This window comes from Haematobia irritans, chromosome 4 (assembly GCF_050003625.1).
Source record: "Haematobia irritans isolate KBUSLIRL chromosome 4, ASM5000362v1, whole genome shotgun sequence".
NCBI lineage: Eukaryota > Metazoa > Arthropoda > Insecta > Diptera > Muscidae > Haematobia > Haematobia irritans.
The window spans coordinates 173,770,947-173,784,879 of record NC_134400.1 but is presented as its reverse complement, the minus strand read 5'-3'; the positions used below and the strand labels follow the sequence as shown (position 1 = coordinate 173,784,879).

General features: G+C 35.4%; 1 protein-coding gene across 1 annotated transcript in view; it reads right to left on the bottom strand.

Annotated features, from left to right (window-relative positions):
- The window catches only part of fry (microtubule binding protein furry), a 289,484-nt gene extending 276,172 nt beyond the window's left edge, over positions 1-13,312 (bottom strand). The window contains exon 1 of the mRNA XM_075304475.1: positions 13,058-13,312. Within this exon, the coding sequence (XP_075160590.1) occupies positions 13,058-13,094 (37 nt within the window). The 5' untranslated portion in view covers positions 13,095-13,312. The remainder of the gene's footprint in view (positions 1-13,057) is intronic.
- Between the last annotated feature and the right edge of the window lie 621 nt (positions 13,313-13,933).

Here is a 13,933-nt window from a genome sequence, read left to right as displayed (position 1 = left end):
GTTTTCTTGGCATTTTCACTTAAATTTTAATTGCTTCAATTAAAAATTTGTTTGATCTTGGTAGAAAACTCATTTATCTAGTCTCTATACTGCACGCGGCTTAATTTGGCACAGTGGGTCTGTTGTAAAAATTTGTTGAAAATGTTATTTTCCAATTTACGTTTTTCACAAATACTTTTCTAATGAAGACTTTCGTGGGTATGAAAGCTGAGCTCAAGCCCTTTCTAATGAATCTAGTCTCTATACCGCACGCGGCTTAGTTTTGGCACAGTGGACTCCGTTGTAAAAATTTGTTTAAAAAGTTTTTTTTCCAATTTGCGCTTTTCACAAATACTTTTCTAATGAAGGCTTTCGTGGATATGAAAGCTGAGCTCAAGCCCTTTCCAGTGAACCTAGTGTCTATACCGCACGCGGCTTAGTTTTGGCACAGTGGGCCCGTTGTAAAAATTTGTTGAAAATTTTATTTTCCAATTTGCGCTTTTTACAAATACTTTTCTAATGAAGACTGTCGTGGGTTTGAAAGCTGAACTTAAACCCTTTCCAATGAACCTAATATCTATACCGCACGCGGCTTAGTTTTAGTACAGTGGGCCCGTTTTAAAATTTGTTGAAAATTTTATTTTCCAATTTGCGCTTTTCACAAATACTTTTCTAATGACAACTTTTGTGATTATGAATGCTGAGCTCAAGCCCTTTCCAATGAGCCTAGTCGCTATACCGCACGTTTTTGAATAATAAGCAAAATACTAAAAATCCAAATTCGAATTTGAAATCCTAAATTCGAATTTGAAAAATATTGTTGGTTGTGATTTGTGTCTCGGCTAGGTTTTTGCGGCACATTCTAAATTCGAATTTATCTTCACACACATTTATATATCAGGCTCCTATATAGCACTTATTTCACACTAGTCCCTCCGTGTGATTTGTAACCTTTTTTTTAATGAAGTTTTATGAGCTTTTATGTTTTCACAAGTTTTCTCGGTTACTGTTCTTTACTATATTGTTATAAGCGATGATGGTCCATTTACCACCATCCTCGCGTTTGACATAGGGATTGTAATGAAAATTTAAAGGAATAGTAGATTTGTCGATTTGAAAATATCGAGTTTCAATTTGTGAACTTCGGCATTTTTGTGAACTTCCGTCATAAAAATAACTACGTCACATTCCCCTTTCAATACAAATTTAACATTCCGATTTTTTCGTTAAAGTTCGATTGGTTGTTGTTGTTGTTGTAGCCCTTTGGAGTTGGTATTTTCGAGTTTTTCGGGAAATAAGCATACTTTAAATAGGGGTTTGCAGTCCTTGGACAGGGTTGAAAACCCTGTGTCCGCCCCGGGCCGTAGACCCGACTGCAACGAGGGCGGAAGTTCGATTGGTCATTTAGGGTGCTATAAAATATCGATTAGTTTCGTTAATTTATTTATTGATAGATAATATAGGCTTGTGTACAATAGAATATTGCATATTTACAAATTTAAAGAGATTAGTCTTAGCGACTTGGCAATTTCGATATTTACAAAAGAGTTTGACATAAATTAATTATTTTACAATTGAATCAATGATCGAAGGAAAACGCTCAATTTTGATCAATATCAATAGGTCGATTTCCAAAAAAGTTAAAAAAATCGATGTTGACGATTACAAATGTTATTCATGGAATTTTGAAGAATCAAACCTATTTTTTTTGTATTCCAAACTTTTCAACATTATTACACTCATAGAAAAAATACTGCTAGAAACAGCAGTCGGTGTTTGCTGTTATATTTTTGCATTTGTGGTCTAGCGGACAACAATTTTTGGTTCTAATATGTTACCCAAAGATATTTCATAAACCAAAACTTTTTGTATTTTCCTGCCCTATAAAAAAATCTAAAATGATATCAGGAAACCTTTTGTATGCTGTTATGCCTTAATTCCATTTCCAATTTTTCAGCAAATGCGAATACATATATTATAATACACTCATAGAAAATAGTCTGCTAAAAACAGCAGTCAATGTCTGCTGTTATATTTTTGTACTTCAGGGCCTAATGAACAACAATTTATAAAATTTTTAGGTTATAAAATTTCCCCAAAGCATATTTAAGAACCAAAAGTAATTTTTTGTATATTTTTGCACTGTAAAATACTTACAAGCTCCTAAATGCGATCAGTAAACATTTTGTTTGCTGTTATGTCTCAATTCGATAAATATTCAGTTTTTTGGTCAAATACTATGATATTCATAAAATATTGTTTTAAATATGTTAGGATAGCTCCAAAGTTGACATTTTTATTTGGTTTGCCCAAAATAAAACATGTTTTAGTGTAATCGAGCTTAAAAAATAGCAGGAAATGTTTCCTATTTCAGCAAACAGTGACTACTGTCCCTTTTTCAGCAGAATTTCTGCTGTTTTAGCAGACTTTTCTGTTGTCCCTACTAACAAATTTCTTTGGGTGTATTATGTTGTTTTTATTGTGTTACGATAGCCCCTAATTTAGATTCAGCCAAACTAAAATATGTTTGAGGGTAATGCTTGCTATATATCAGCAGTTCACTGCAGTGACTCCTTTCACTTGTTCAGCAGAGTTTTGGAGATTTTTCTATTGTTGCAGACTTTTCTAGTGTGTCTTCTAAAATTTGTTTTTGGGTGTAAACCTTACGAATGTGATAAGCAAACGTTTCGTTTACTGTTTATGAGAAGAGAAAAAAACTGATATCTAAGAAAATACCCAAATTATTCTTAATATATTATTTTTGCTATTGTAGCAAATAGTCAATGTTTTCGCCTTTTCAGCAGACTTTTTGCTGTTCTAGCCGCTTTTTCTGTATTGTCGATTATTCTTTGAGTGTAAAACGCATTGACAACGTTTAGGTTTTTACTCTCTTGTATTATTTATTTTCAAAATTTTACATTCGCTACCCACCACTGTGCGTCTATTACTCGTATATACGGTGACGTAAATTCCCAACAAAAACAAATCTATGATTAGCAATAAGAAAATTAGACCACAACAAACCGAGGAATAAAGCAAATTAAAAAGCCGTAACACAAAAAAAAAAAAAAACAAAAATGGAAGTTTTGTAGAGAAAAACATAAAAACGTGAAAGAAAAATAAACAAACTTAAGACGTAAAAATGTCACTCCCCCTATACCAAATTTATGAAAAACTAATTTGTGAACTGAACAATTATCAATGCAATTATGAAAGATGGGAAATTAACGTTCCAACATTTTGAATAAAAACGGGCAAGAAATTGGATTGACTGTAGAGAAAATACTAAGTCGACAATCATTAGAACTTATATACACTGATAGAATAGATTTCTTTTCTGAGGTACGATATTTTAGACAAGCGAATTTTTCGTTTGACGGGAAGAAATTTTCTTTGGAAGCAAACAAGAAATATTAGAGACACTCGTATCATCCGTGGTGCAATAGTCAGCATGCCCGCCTTGCATACACAGGGCCGTGGGTTCAAACCCAACCCAAAAATTGCAAAAATGGAATTAGCTTTAAATATTTCCCATATTTTTTACTAACATTCTTATGACGTTAGTCTAGAAATTTTGTAGTAGTGTAACAAATTTTGACCAAATCGGTTCGGATTTAAACATACATATATGGGAATAAACACCTTTATATAGCTCCCAATAAATACAGGTCATTTTTTATAATGATTATCTGCTTATCTGCGATTTGCATTAAGCCTCGCGGGAATAATTTGACAAGTTGGTATAAAGCGAGAAAATGGCTGGTAAAAGTGAGAAAATGACCTGAGAACTGGCGACCGATCACGTTTTCGTACGAAAAACTGTTATACTCCATACAAAAACCGTTTGTGAGGAATAACTGCGAAATCTTTGTTTTGAGCTTTTTCGAAAATGTATTGAAGTAACCCAGGAAATTCTGCACTGAAAAATAGGCAGTCATATTATTTTGCATAATGAAGTTAAGAACCGTGTTTGGGACCCTACTCTCGGTTATAAAAGCTGATATTCGTTTTTCGCAGAAACGAACTTAGTACGAAGCATTATTTCGGAATTGAACAACTCTGGATTATGATGTGTTCTTCGAGGTTCAGGTAATACTATAGCTATTGATTTGAATGATGATATTGATAATAACTCTTTTTATACCCTCCACCATAGGAAGGGGGGTATATTAACTTTGTCATTCAGTTTGTAACACATCGAAATATTGCTCTAAGACCCCATAAATTATATATATTCTGGGTCGTGATGAAATTCTGAGTCGATCTGAGCATGTCCGTCTGTTGAAATCACGCTAACTTCCGAAAGAAATAAGCTATCGACTTGAAACTTGGCACAAGTAGTTGTTATTGGTTTAGGTCGGATGGTATTGCAAATGGGCCATATCGGTTCACTTTTACGTATAGCCCCCATATAAACCAATCCCCAGATTTGGCTTGCAGAGTCTCTTAGAGAAGCAAATTTCATCTGATCCGGCTGAAATTTGGTACGTGGTGTTAGTATATGGTCTCTAAAAACGTGCTAAAATTGGTCCATATCGGTCCATAATTATATATAGCCCCCATATAAGCCGATCCTTAGATTTGACGTCCGGAGCCTCTTGGAGGAGCAAAATTCATCCAATCCGGCTGAAATTTGGTACATGGTGTTAGTATATGGCCTCTAACAACCATGCAAAAATTGTTTCTTTAAAAAACTCCAATTCAGCCATTCGAAGTATTTACTGTGGAGTACCCCAGGGATCAATTTTAAGCCCTCTCTTATTTCTCTTGTATATCAACGACATTGTGGATCATATTAAGGGCTATAACTGCATACCTTTTTTATTTGCTGACGATATACATCTATTGTTCTGTGGGAGCTCTACCAATGCATTGATTTCATTAGTTAACACCGTCCTAAAGGATATTAGTCAGTGGGTAACTTCAAATGGTCTTGAAATTAATGCACGTAAGAGCAAGGCCATGTGTTTTGGACAAATCCGCGTGAATCGCTCGGATCCTGATATATTTTTTGACGATGCCAGGGTAGAAATGGTTGACTTGATCAAGTGTCTAGGTGTTGTACTCGATCCTAGACTGGACTTTAGTAGCCACATTGACTCCATAGTATCTAACATTGTCGTTACTCTCCGTCGACTACGTTCTTTAAGTACCTACTTGCCCTGTCATGTCCGGAAAAATGTCGCATCTTCTCTGATGATGTCCCAGATTTATTATGCAATTGAGGTTTATTCTGGAGCACCTGGTTCGAATTTGCAGAGACTGAGACGAAGTTTTCATATGATTGTGAGATATATTTATGGACTGCGTAGATTCGACCACATTTCACAATATGCTTTACAATTTCTGGGCTTTCCTTTTCAAAGATTTTTTGAATTACGTATTTTACTTTGTTTTTACAAAATTATAAAGTCAAATCTTCCTCCAATGTTAAGGGAACAATTTATTTTTACAAGAACTACCCGTAATCCACAATTAGTGATTCCTCATATGGTGACGCAACTATATGAGCGATCGTTTTTGGTGCGAACCATGCGAGCTTGGAACAATCTTCCCAAGGAGCTACGTAAGTTTTCTTTTTCTAACATTGTGTTTAGAAATAAGCTCATTGATCACTTTGCTTCACATGGAAATGATTAAAAATTTGAACATGTCTTTTAGTCGCTCTATACCAGCGCTGCTACTAGGGCAATAGTTATATTCTTATAATTATTACTAATACTTTTGGCTGGGGAGCCACTATCGTTATTATTCTAGTACAGATATAAATTAAATTATGTTTTGAATTTGTATCATAAACTATTGATAATTAAGTTTGTAATATTGTTATCGGCATTGAAGGCTTTATGTATTACTGTCAATAAAGAAAGAAAGAAAATTGGTCCACGTCGGTCCATAATTATATATAGCCCCCAAATAGATCGAGCCGCAGATTTGGCTTGCGGAGCCTCTAAGAGAAGCAAATTTAATGCGATCTGGCTGAAATTTGGTACATGGTGTTGGTATATGGTCTCTTACAACTATGCAAAAATTGGTCCATATCGGTTCATAATTATATATAGCCCCCATATAAAGCGATCCCCAGATTTGGCTTGCGGAGCCTCTAAGAGAAGCAAATTTCATCCGATCTGGTTGAAATTTGGAACTGGTGTTCGTATATAGTCTCTAACAACCATGCCAAAATTGGTCCGTATCAATCTATATTATATATAGCCCCCAAATAAACCGATCCGCAATCACAGAAAAATAACGATTGCCACTCTACCAAAATTGTATTGCCATAGAAAATGTAGTCAAAATTTTATATTTCTATAGAACATTTTGTAAAAATTTTATTTTTATAGAAAATTTTGTCTTTACGAAATTTTGTGAAAATATAATTTCTATACAAAATTTTGTCAAAACATTATTTCTATAGAAAATTTCGTCAAAGCTTTATTTCTATAGAAACTTTTGTCAGAATTTTATTTCTGTAGAAAATTTTATCAAAATATTATTTCTATAGAAAATTTATGAAACTCCTCGTAGTTGGAGATGAATATTGTGCAAAATCTTCCAAAAAATCAAGAATTCTACCAATCTACCAAACATTAAAAAATATGCCATTTTTGGTAGACTCGTGTTCATAATTGTATATGCTGCCTCTATAATTACCGCTGGCTCTATAATTACCGCCCAAAAGTTCATATCGGTTCGTAATTATTTCTTCCCTATATATACCGGTCAAGAACTGAATATACTATATATATTTTATCGACCTTTCTTTTGTCTGCTATATATCCCGCATGGACTAACTTCCAATTTAGAAGATGATGCTAAGACGTTTTAAAATACCTTGCCATCGGCCGCAACCCAAGTAATTTAATTGTGGATGACCGTCTTTAGTAGAAGTTTCTACGCAATCCATGGTGGAGGGTGCATAAGATTCGGCCTGGTCGAACTTACGGCCGTATATACTTGTTTCGTTTCGATTACTTTCTGGTAACTCTGATATTGATTTTGCGTTTCTTTTTGAAGATGTTAATTAAACTTTATCGTTCCGTTGCATCAATGAAGATGAATTTATTGAAGATATGAATGGGGTTACGTCTAAATCTGTCGGCTTAAATGACATTCCTATTAACTAATCGAAAGCCTGTGAACTGGAGACCACGCAATACTAATATTCGTAGAGTGAAGCGAGAGTTTTTTTTCTGCGTTATTTCGGAATTTGGACAACTCTGGATTATAGAGTACTCTTCGAGAGTCGGGATGTTGAATGTTGACATCGATAATAACTATTTTGTAAGCAAATCCAACTCTGGTAAATCTGGTATTGATTTTGTGTGTTTTTGAAGATGTTGATTCAGTTTTCTCGTTCCGTTGCATAAAAGAATCTGCATTTATTGAAAAGATACATCTTTCGCCATAGATGTGATTCCTATTAACATTATATAAATAGTTTTCCCTTTGATTTCTGATATTATCTTCGACTTGGACAATTATACTTTGTCCTCATCGGAACCTCCTAATGCATGAAGAGTGGCTCGTGTGGTTCCAAATAAAGCGACAGATTTTAGAGGTAACATCGAACCTAATTGTAGTTCTGTCTACGCACAGGGATGATCATTGTCACCACATAAAGGTTATGCAGGGGTGGGCTGCGGAGAAATCCTTTTGCAGTTCTAAGGGATCCGTATCAATTGTCTGAAGTGTCCAAACTGGCGCTACATAGCTCATCACTGACCTGCCAATTGCCTTGTAGATAGTTAACAAGGTCTCTTTGTCCGCACCCCAAGTGCTGCCGGCAAGTGATTTCAGGACCTTGTTTCTATCGCGGAGTTTACCACAAATTGTGAATCAGGATTTTGAGGCCGATATCCTCAAATTTATCACAGTGAAATAACTGGTAAGATTAGCAAGTTAGACGTTTAATCGATCGATGCTTTGGGGGGTGATTATTGATAGTGATATGTTATTGATATGCTATCGCCTCCTCACATTTTGGGTGAGACGTCGAATTTATATCCATCAAATTTGTATAAGCTCATAATTTGGGCACAGCATTTGCCGAAGAAAGTCTATTTCGTAATTTTTCTCTAGATTGTTCCTTCAATGATTTTATCGTATGCTGAAATCTTTTAACATTCTGTAAGGCAATTTTAAGCCCAACACCTCTATTTTGGCGTCAAGTATTCTTCTAGTGGGGCCACATCCTGAGAAATTTTAAGATTTAAATCCATAATGAAGCCATTGCTATATTGGTTGTGGACAGTTAGCTTTCTTCTGGGTCGTGATGAAATTCTGAGTCGATCTGAGCATGTCCGTCTGTTGAAATCACGCTAACTTCCGAAAGAAATAAGCTATCGACTTGAAACTTGGCACAAGTAGTTGTTATTGGTTTAGGTCGGATGGTATTGCAAATGGGCCATATCGGTTCACTTTTACGTATAGCCCCCATATAAACCAATCCCCAGATTTGGCTTGCAGAGTCTCTTAGAGAAGCAAATTTCATCTGATCCGGCTGAAATTTGGTACGTGGTGTTAGTATATGGTCTCTAAAAACGTGCTAAAATTGGTCCATATCGGTCCATAATTATATATAGCCCCCATATAAGCCGATCCTTAGATTTGACGTCCGGAGCCTCTTGGAGGAGCAAAATTCATCCAATCCGGCTGAAATTTGGTACATGGTGTTAGTATATGGCCTCTAACAACCATGCAAAAATTGTTTCTTTAAAAAACTCCAATTCAGCCATTCGAAGTATTTACTGTGGAGTACCCCAGGGATCAATTTTAAGCCCTCTCTTATTTCTCTTGTATATCAACGACATTGTGGATCATATTAAGGGCTATAACTGCATACCTTTTTTATTTGCTGACGATATACATCTATTGTTCTGTGGGAGCTCTACCAATGCATTGATTTCATTAGTTAACACCGTCCTAAAGGATATTAGTCAGTGGGTAACTTCAAATGGTCTTGAAATTAATGCACGTAAGAGCAAGGCCATGTGTTTTGGACAAATCCGCGTGAATCGCTCGGATCCTGATATATTTTTTGACGATGCCAGGGTAGAAATGGTTGACTTGATCAAGTGTCTAGGTGTTGTACTCGATCCTAGACTGGACTTTAGTAGCCACATTGACTCCATAGTATCTAACATTGTCGTTACTCTCCGTCGACTACGTTCTTTAAGTACCTACTTGCCCTGTCATGTCCGGAAAAATGTCGCATCTTCTCTGATGATGTCCCAGATTTATTATGCAATTGAGGTTTATTCTGGAGCACCTGGTTCGAATTTGCAGAGACTGAGACGAAGTTTTCATATGATTGTGAGATATATTTATGGACTGCGTAGATTCGACCACATTTCACAATATGCTTTACAATTTCTGGGCTTTCCTTTTCAAAGATTTTTTGAATTACGTATTTTACTTTGTTTTTACAAAATTATAAAGTCAAATCTTCCTCCAATGTTAAGGGAACAATTTATTTTTACAAGAACTACCCGTAATCCACAATTAGTGATTCCTCATATGGTGACGCAACTATATGAGCGATCGTTTTTGGTGCGAACCATGCGAGCTTGGAACAATCTTCCCAAGGAGCTACGTAAGTTTTCTTTTTCTAACATTGTGTTTAGAAATAAGCTCATTGATCACTTTGCTTCACATGGAAATGATTAAAAATTTGAACATGTCTTTTAGTCGCTCTATACCAGCGCTGCTACTAGGGCAATAGTTATATTCTTATAATTATTACTAATACTTTTGGCTGGGGAGCCACTATCGTTATTATTCTAGTACAGATATAAATTAAATTATGTTTTGAATTTGTATCATAAACTATTGATAATTAAGTTTGTAATATTGTTATCGGCATTGAAGGCTTTATGTATTACTGTCAATAAAGAAAGAAAGAAAATTGGTCCACGTCGGTCCATAATTATATATAGCCCCCAAATAGATCGAGCCGCAGATTTGGCTTGCGGAGCCTCTAAGAGAAGCAAATTTAATGCGATCTGGCTGAAATTTGGTACATGGTGTTGGTATATGGTCTCTTACAACTATGCAAAAATTGGTCCATATCGGTTCATAATTATATATAGCCCCCATATAAAGCGATCCCCAGATTTGGCTTGCGGAGCCTCTAAGAGAAGCAAATTTCATCCGATCTGGTTGAAATTTGGAACTGGTGTTCGTATATAGTCTCTAACAACCATGCCAAAATTGGTCCGTATCAATCTATATTATATATAGCCCCAAAATAAACCGATCCGCAATCACAGAAAAATAACGATTGCCACTCTACCAAAATTGTATTGCCATAGAAAATGTAGTCAAAATTTTATATTTCTATAGAACATTTTGTAAAAATTTTATTTTTATAGAAAATTTTGTCTTTACGAAATTTTGTGAAAATATAATTTCTATACAAAATTTTGTCAAAACATTATTTCTATAGAAAATTTCGTCAAAACTTTATTTCTATAGAAACTTTTGTCAGAATTTTATTTCTGTAGAAAATTTTATCAAAATATTATTTCTATAGAAAATTTATGAAACTCCTCGTAGTTGGAGATGAATATTGTGCAAAATCTTCCAAAACATCAAGAATTCTACCAATCTACCAAACATTAAAAAATATGCCATTTTTGGTAGACTCGTGTTCATAATTGTATATGCTGCCTCTATAATTACCGCTGGCTCTATAATTACCGCCCAAAAGTTCATATCGGTTCGTAATTATTTCTTCCCTATATATACCGGTCAAGAACTGAATATACTATATATATTTTATCGACCTTTCTTTTGTCTGCTATATATCCCGCATGGACTAACTTCCAATTTAGAAGATGATGCTAAGACGTTTTAAAATACCTTGCCATCGGCCGCAACCCAAGTAATTTAATTGTGGATGACCGTCTTTAGTAGAAGTTTCTACGCAATCCATGGTGGAGGGTGCATAAGATTCGGCCTGGTCGAACTTACGGCCGTATATACTTGTTTCGTTTCGATTACTTTCTGGTAACTCTGATATTGATTTTGCGTTTCTTTTTGAAGATGTTAATTAAACTTTATCGTTCCGTTGCATCAATGAAGATGAATTTATTGAAGATATGAATGGGGTTACGTCTAAATCTGTCGGCTTAAATGACATTCCTATTAACTAATCGAAAGCCTGTGAGCTGGAGACCACGCAATACTAATATTCGTAGAGTGAAGCGAGAGTTTTTTTTCTGCGTTATTTCGGAATTTGGACAACTCTGGATTATAGAGTACTCTTCGAGAGTCGGGATGTTGAATGTTGACATCGATAATAACTATTTTGTAAGCAAATCCAACTCTGGTAAATCTGGTATTGATTTTGTGTGTTTTTGAAGATGTTGATTCAGTTTTCTCGTTCCGTTGCATAAAAGAATCTGCATTTATTGAAAAGATACATCTTTCGCCATAGATGTGATTCCTATTAACATTATATAAATAGTTTTCCCTTTGATTTCTGATATTATCTTCGACTTGGACAATTATACTTTGTCCTCATCGGAACCTCCTAATGCATGAAGAGTGGCTCGTGTGGTTCCAAATAAAGCGACAGATTTTAGAGGTAACATCGAACCTAATTGTAGTTCTGTCTACGCACAGGGATGATCATTGTCACCACATAAAGGTTATGCAGGGGTGGGCTGCGGAGAAATCCTTTTGCAGTTCTAAGGGATCCGTATCAATTGTCTGAAGTGTCCAAACTGGCGCTACATAGCTCATCACTGACCTGCCAATTGCCTTGTAGATAGTTAACAAGGTCTCTTTGTCCGCACCCCAAGTGCTGCCGGCAAGTGATTTCAGGACCTTGTTTCTATCGCGGAGTTTACCACAAATTGTGAATCAGGATTTTGAGGCCGATATCCTCAAATTTATCACAGTGAAATAACTGGTAAGATTAGCAAGTTAGACGTTTAATCGATCGATGCTTTGGGGGGTGATTATTGATAGTGATATGTTATTGATATGCTATCGCCTCCTCACATTTTGGGTGAGACGTCGAATTTATATCCATCAAATTTGTATAAGCTCATAATTTGGGCACAGCATTTGCCGAAGAAAGTCTATTTCGTAATTTTTCTCTAGATTGTTCCTTCAATGATTTTATCGTATGCTGAAATCTTTTAACATTCTGTAAGGCAATTTTAAGCCCAACACCTCTATTTTGGCGTCAAGTATTCTTCTAGTGGGGCCACATCCTGAGAAATTTTAAGATTTAAATCCATAATGAAGCCATTGCTATATTGGTTGTGGACAGTTAGCTTTCTTCCAATTTACGTTCAATCCCCACAGAGGATGAATTGCGAAAGCCAATTCACGGTTGCCATTATGGAAAATGATCTGATTTAATACAAAGGCACATCCGCATGCTTACCAATTGCATGCGCCCGAATGAACATGTTGAAACTACTTTGGAGAAATTCATTGCAAATAAATATCTAGGCAAAAGTCCTAATTGTAAGCAACCTCAATATACACCACCATATAAAAACTCGAATGTGCAAGGACCTCATAGATTTGAATTTGATGAACTTTTCATGAAGCCATTACAAGTCAAAACTATAGTGTCCATTCATGTGAACATTGCGTTCAACTAGGATAAATAACAAACAGAAATGTGATACCTTTGCATAAAACTATGATTCATTACAACACAACAAAGAAATTAAGAACGGTCAGACGATCAAAGCCTAGTGGTGGTATGTCAAAATAAATGCTTTAATCCCCATTTATTCTTTCTAAAGTATGTTTTGTATATTATTGTACGAGTAAAAAGAAATAATTGAAAGACCATTGACTGACAGACATCATTTTGCAATTTAATCTCCAGTATTTCTTTTGTTGGATAAGATAGTTTCTGCCAAGGGATAGGAAACAACAAAACACAATAACGCCCCTTTAACAATGAAAGAAACGCAACCTTACGAAAGCTACTGCCCGTTGACCATACTGAAAATAACAGCTGTACCATATCCCAAATGCCTTCAGTGATGATGTCCCAAACTTAATTTTGTCGATGTTTTGTTCCCATTAACAGTACCGACCGACTTACCGTCTGTCTGCTGATCGGCAATATCTAAATTGTCCATTTTTTTTCCTAAAAAAAAACGGTTCCTTTAAGGACCACGTTTATTCACAGTTCGTGGTCTAGTTATTTTTTTAGTATGAAGATTTTTGTAATTATTTGTTTATTCTTAACACTTGTTTGTTTCCCTTTTGTTGTAAACTTGATCAACTTATTGGTTTTTATTTCATTTCTTTGCTTTTTCACTGCACATCGTTAATTTGTAGCCATCTTAACTTTTGCAATATTTTGACGTTTCACAAGTTTTTGAAGTTTTCCAAAAGCTGTCAATAAGCGAACAGCTGTTAAAAGAAGAGAGTGGTTAACTGCAAATGTTTATGTATCAAATGTCATGTGTAAAAAAGTAAACAAATCATTTTACTGCAATGCCGGTACAAACAAGGGATGCCAATCGGGATATGTCGCAATCCGAAACCACAGGATTTGAAAGGTCCCAAAAGATTTCTTTTTTCATAGATTCTCAGATTAATACTACGTTCGCACTAGACACGAAATCCTCCTAGATCTCAGTAGATTTTCAATAGGCAAATATCAGCTGGCTCCTAGAGGATTTCAACAAAATCCCCTATACTGCCTTGTACGACTGTGGTTTTAGTACTAAAAATGCGCTTTTTGCAACCCTGTCCCAATTTTACTTGTAGATGAATGTGTGTGTGTGTGTGCGTGTGCACATACGGGTTTGTGTTTGTATTGATATATTTACAAACAGCTGCTAAATCCTCAAATCAACGAAATCTGGTTATTTTGCCAGTCCGAACACTTGATATTTGTAAAGAGATTTGAGTTCTAAATAGCGAGATTTCGTGACTAGTGCGACCTCTGCTAGCATTTCAAAGTTCCATT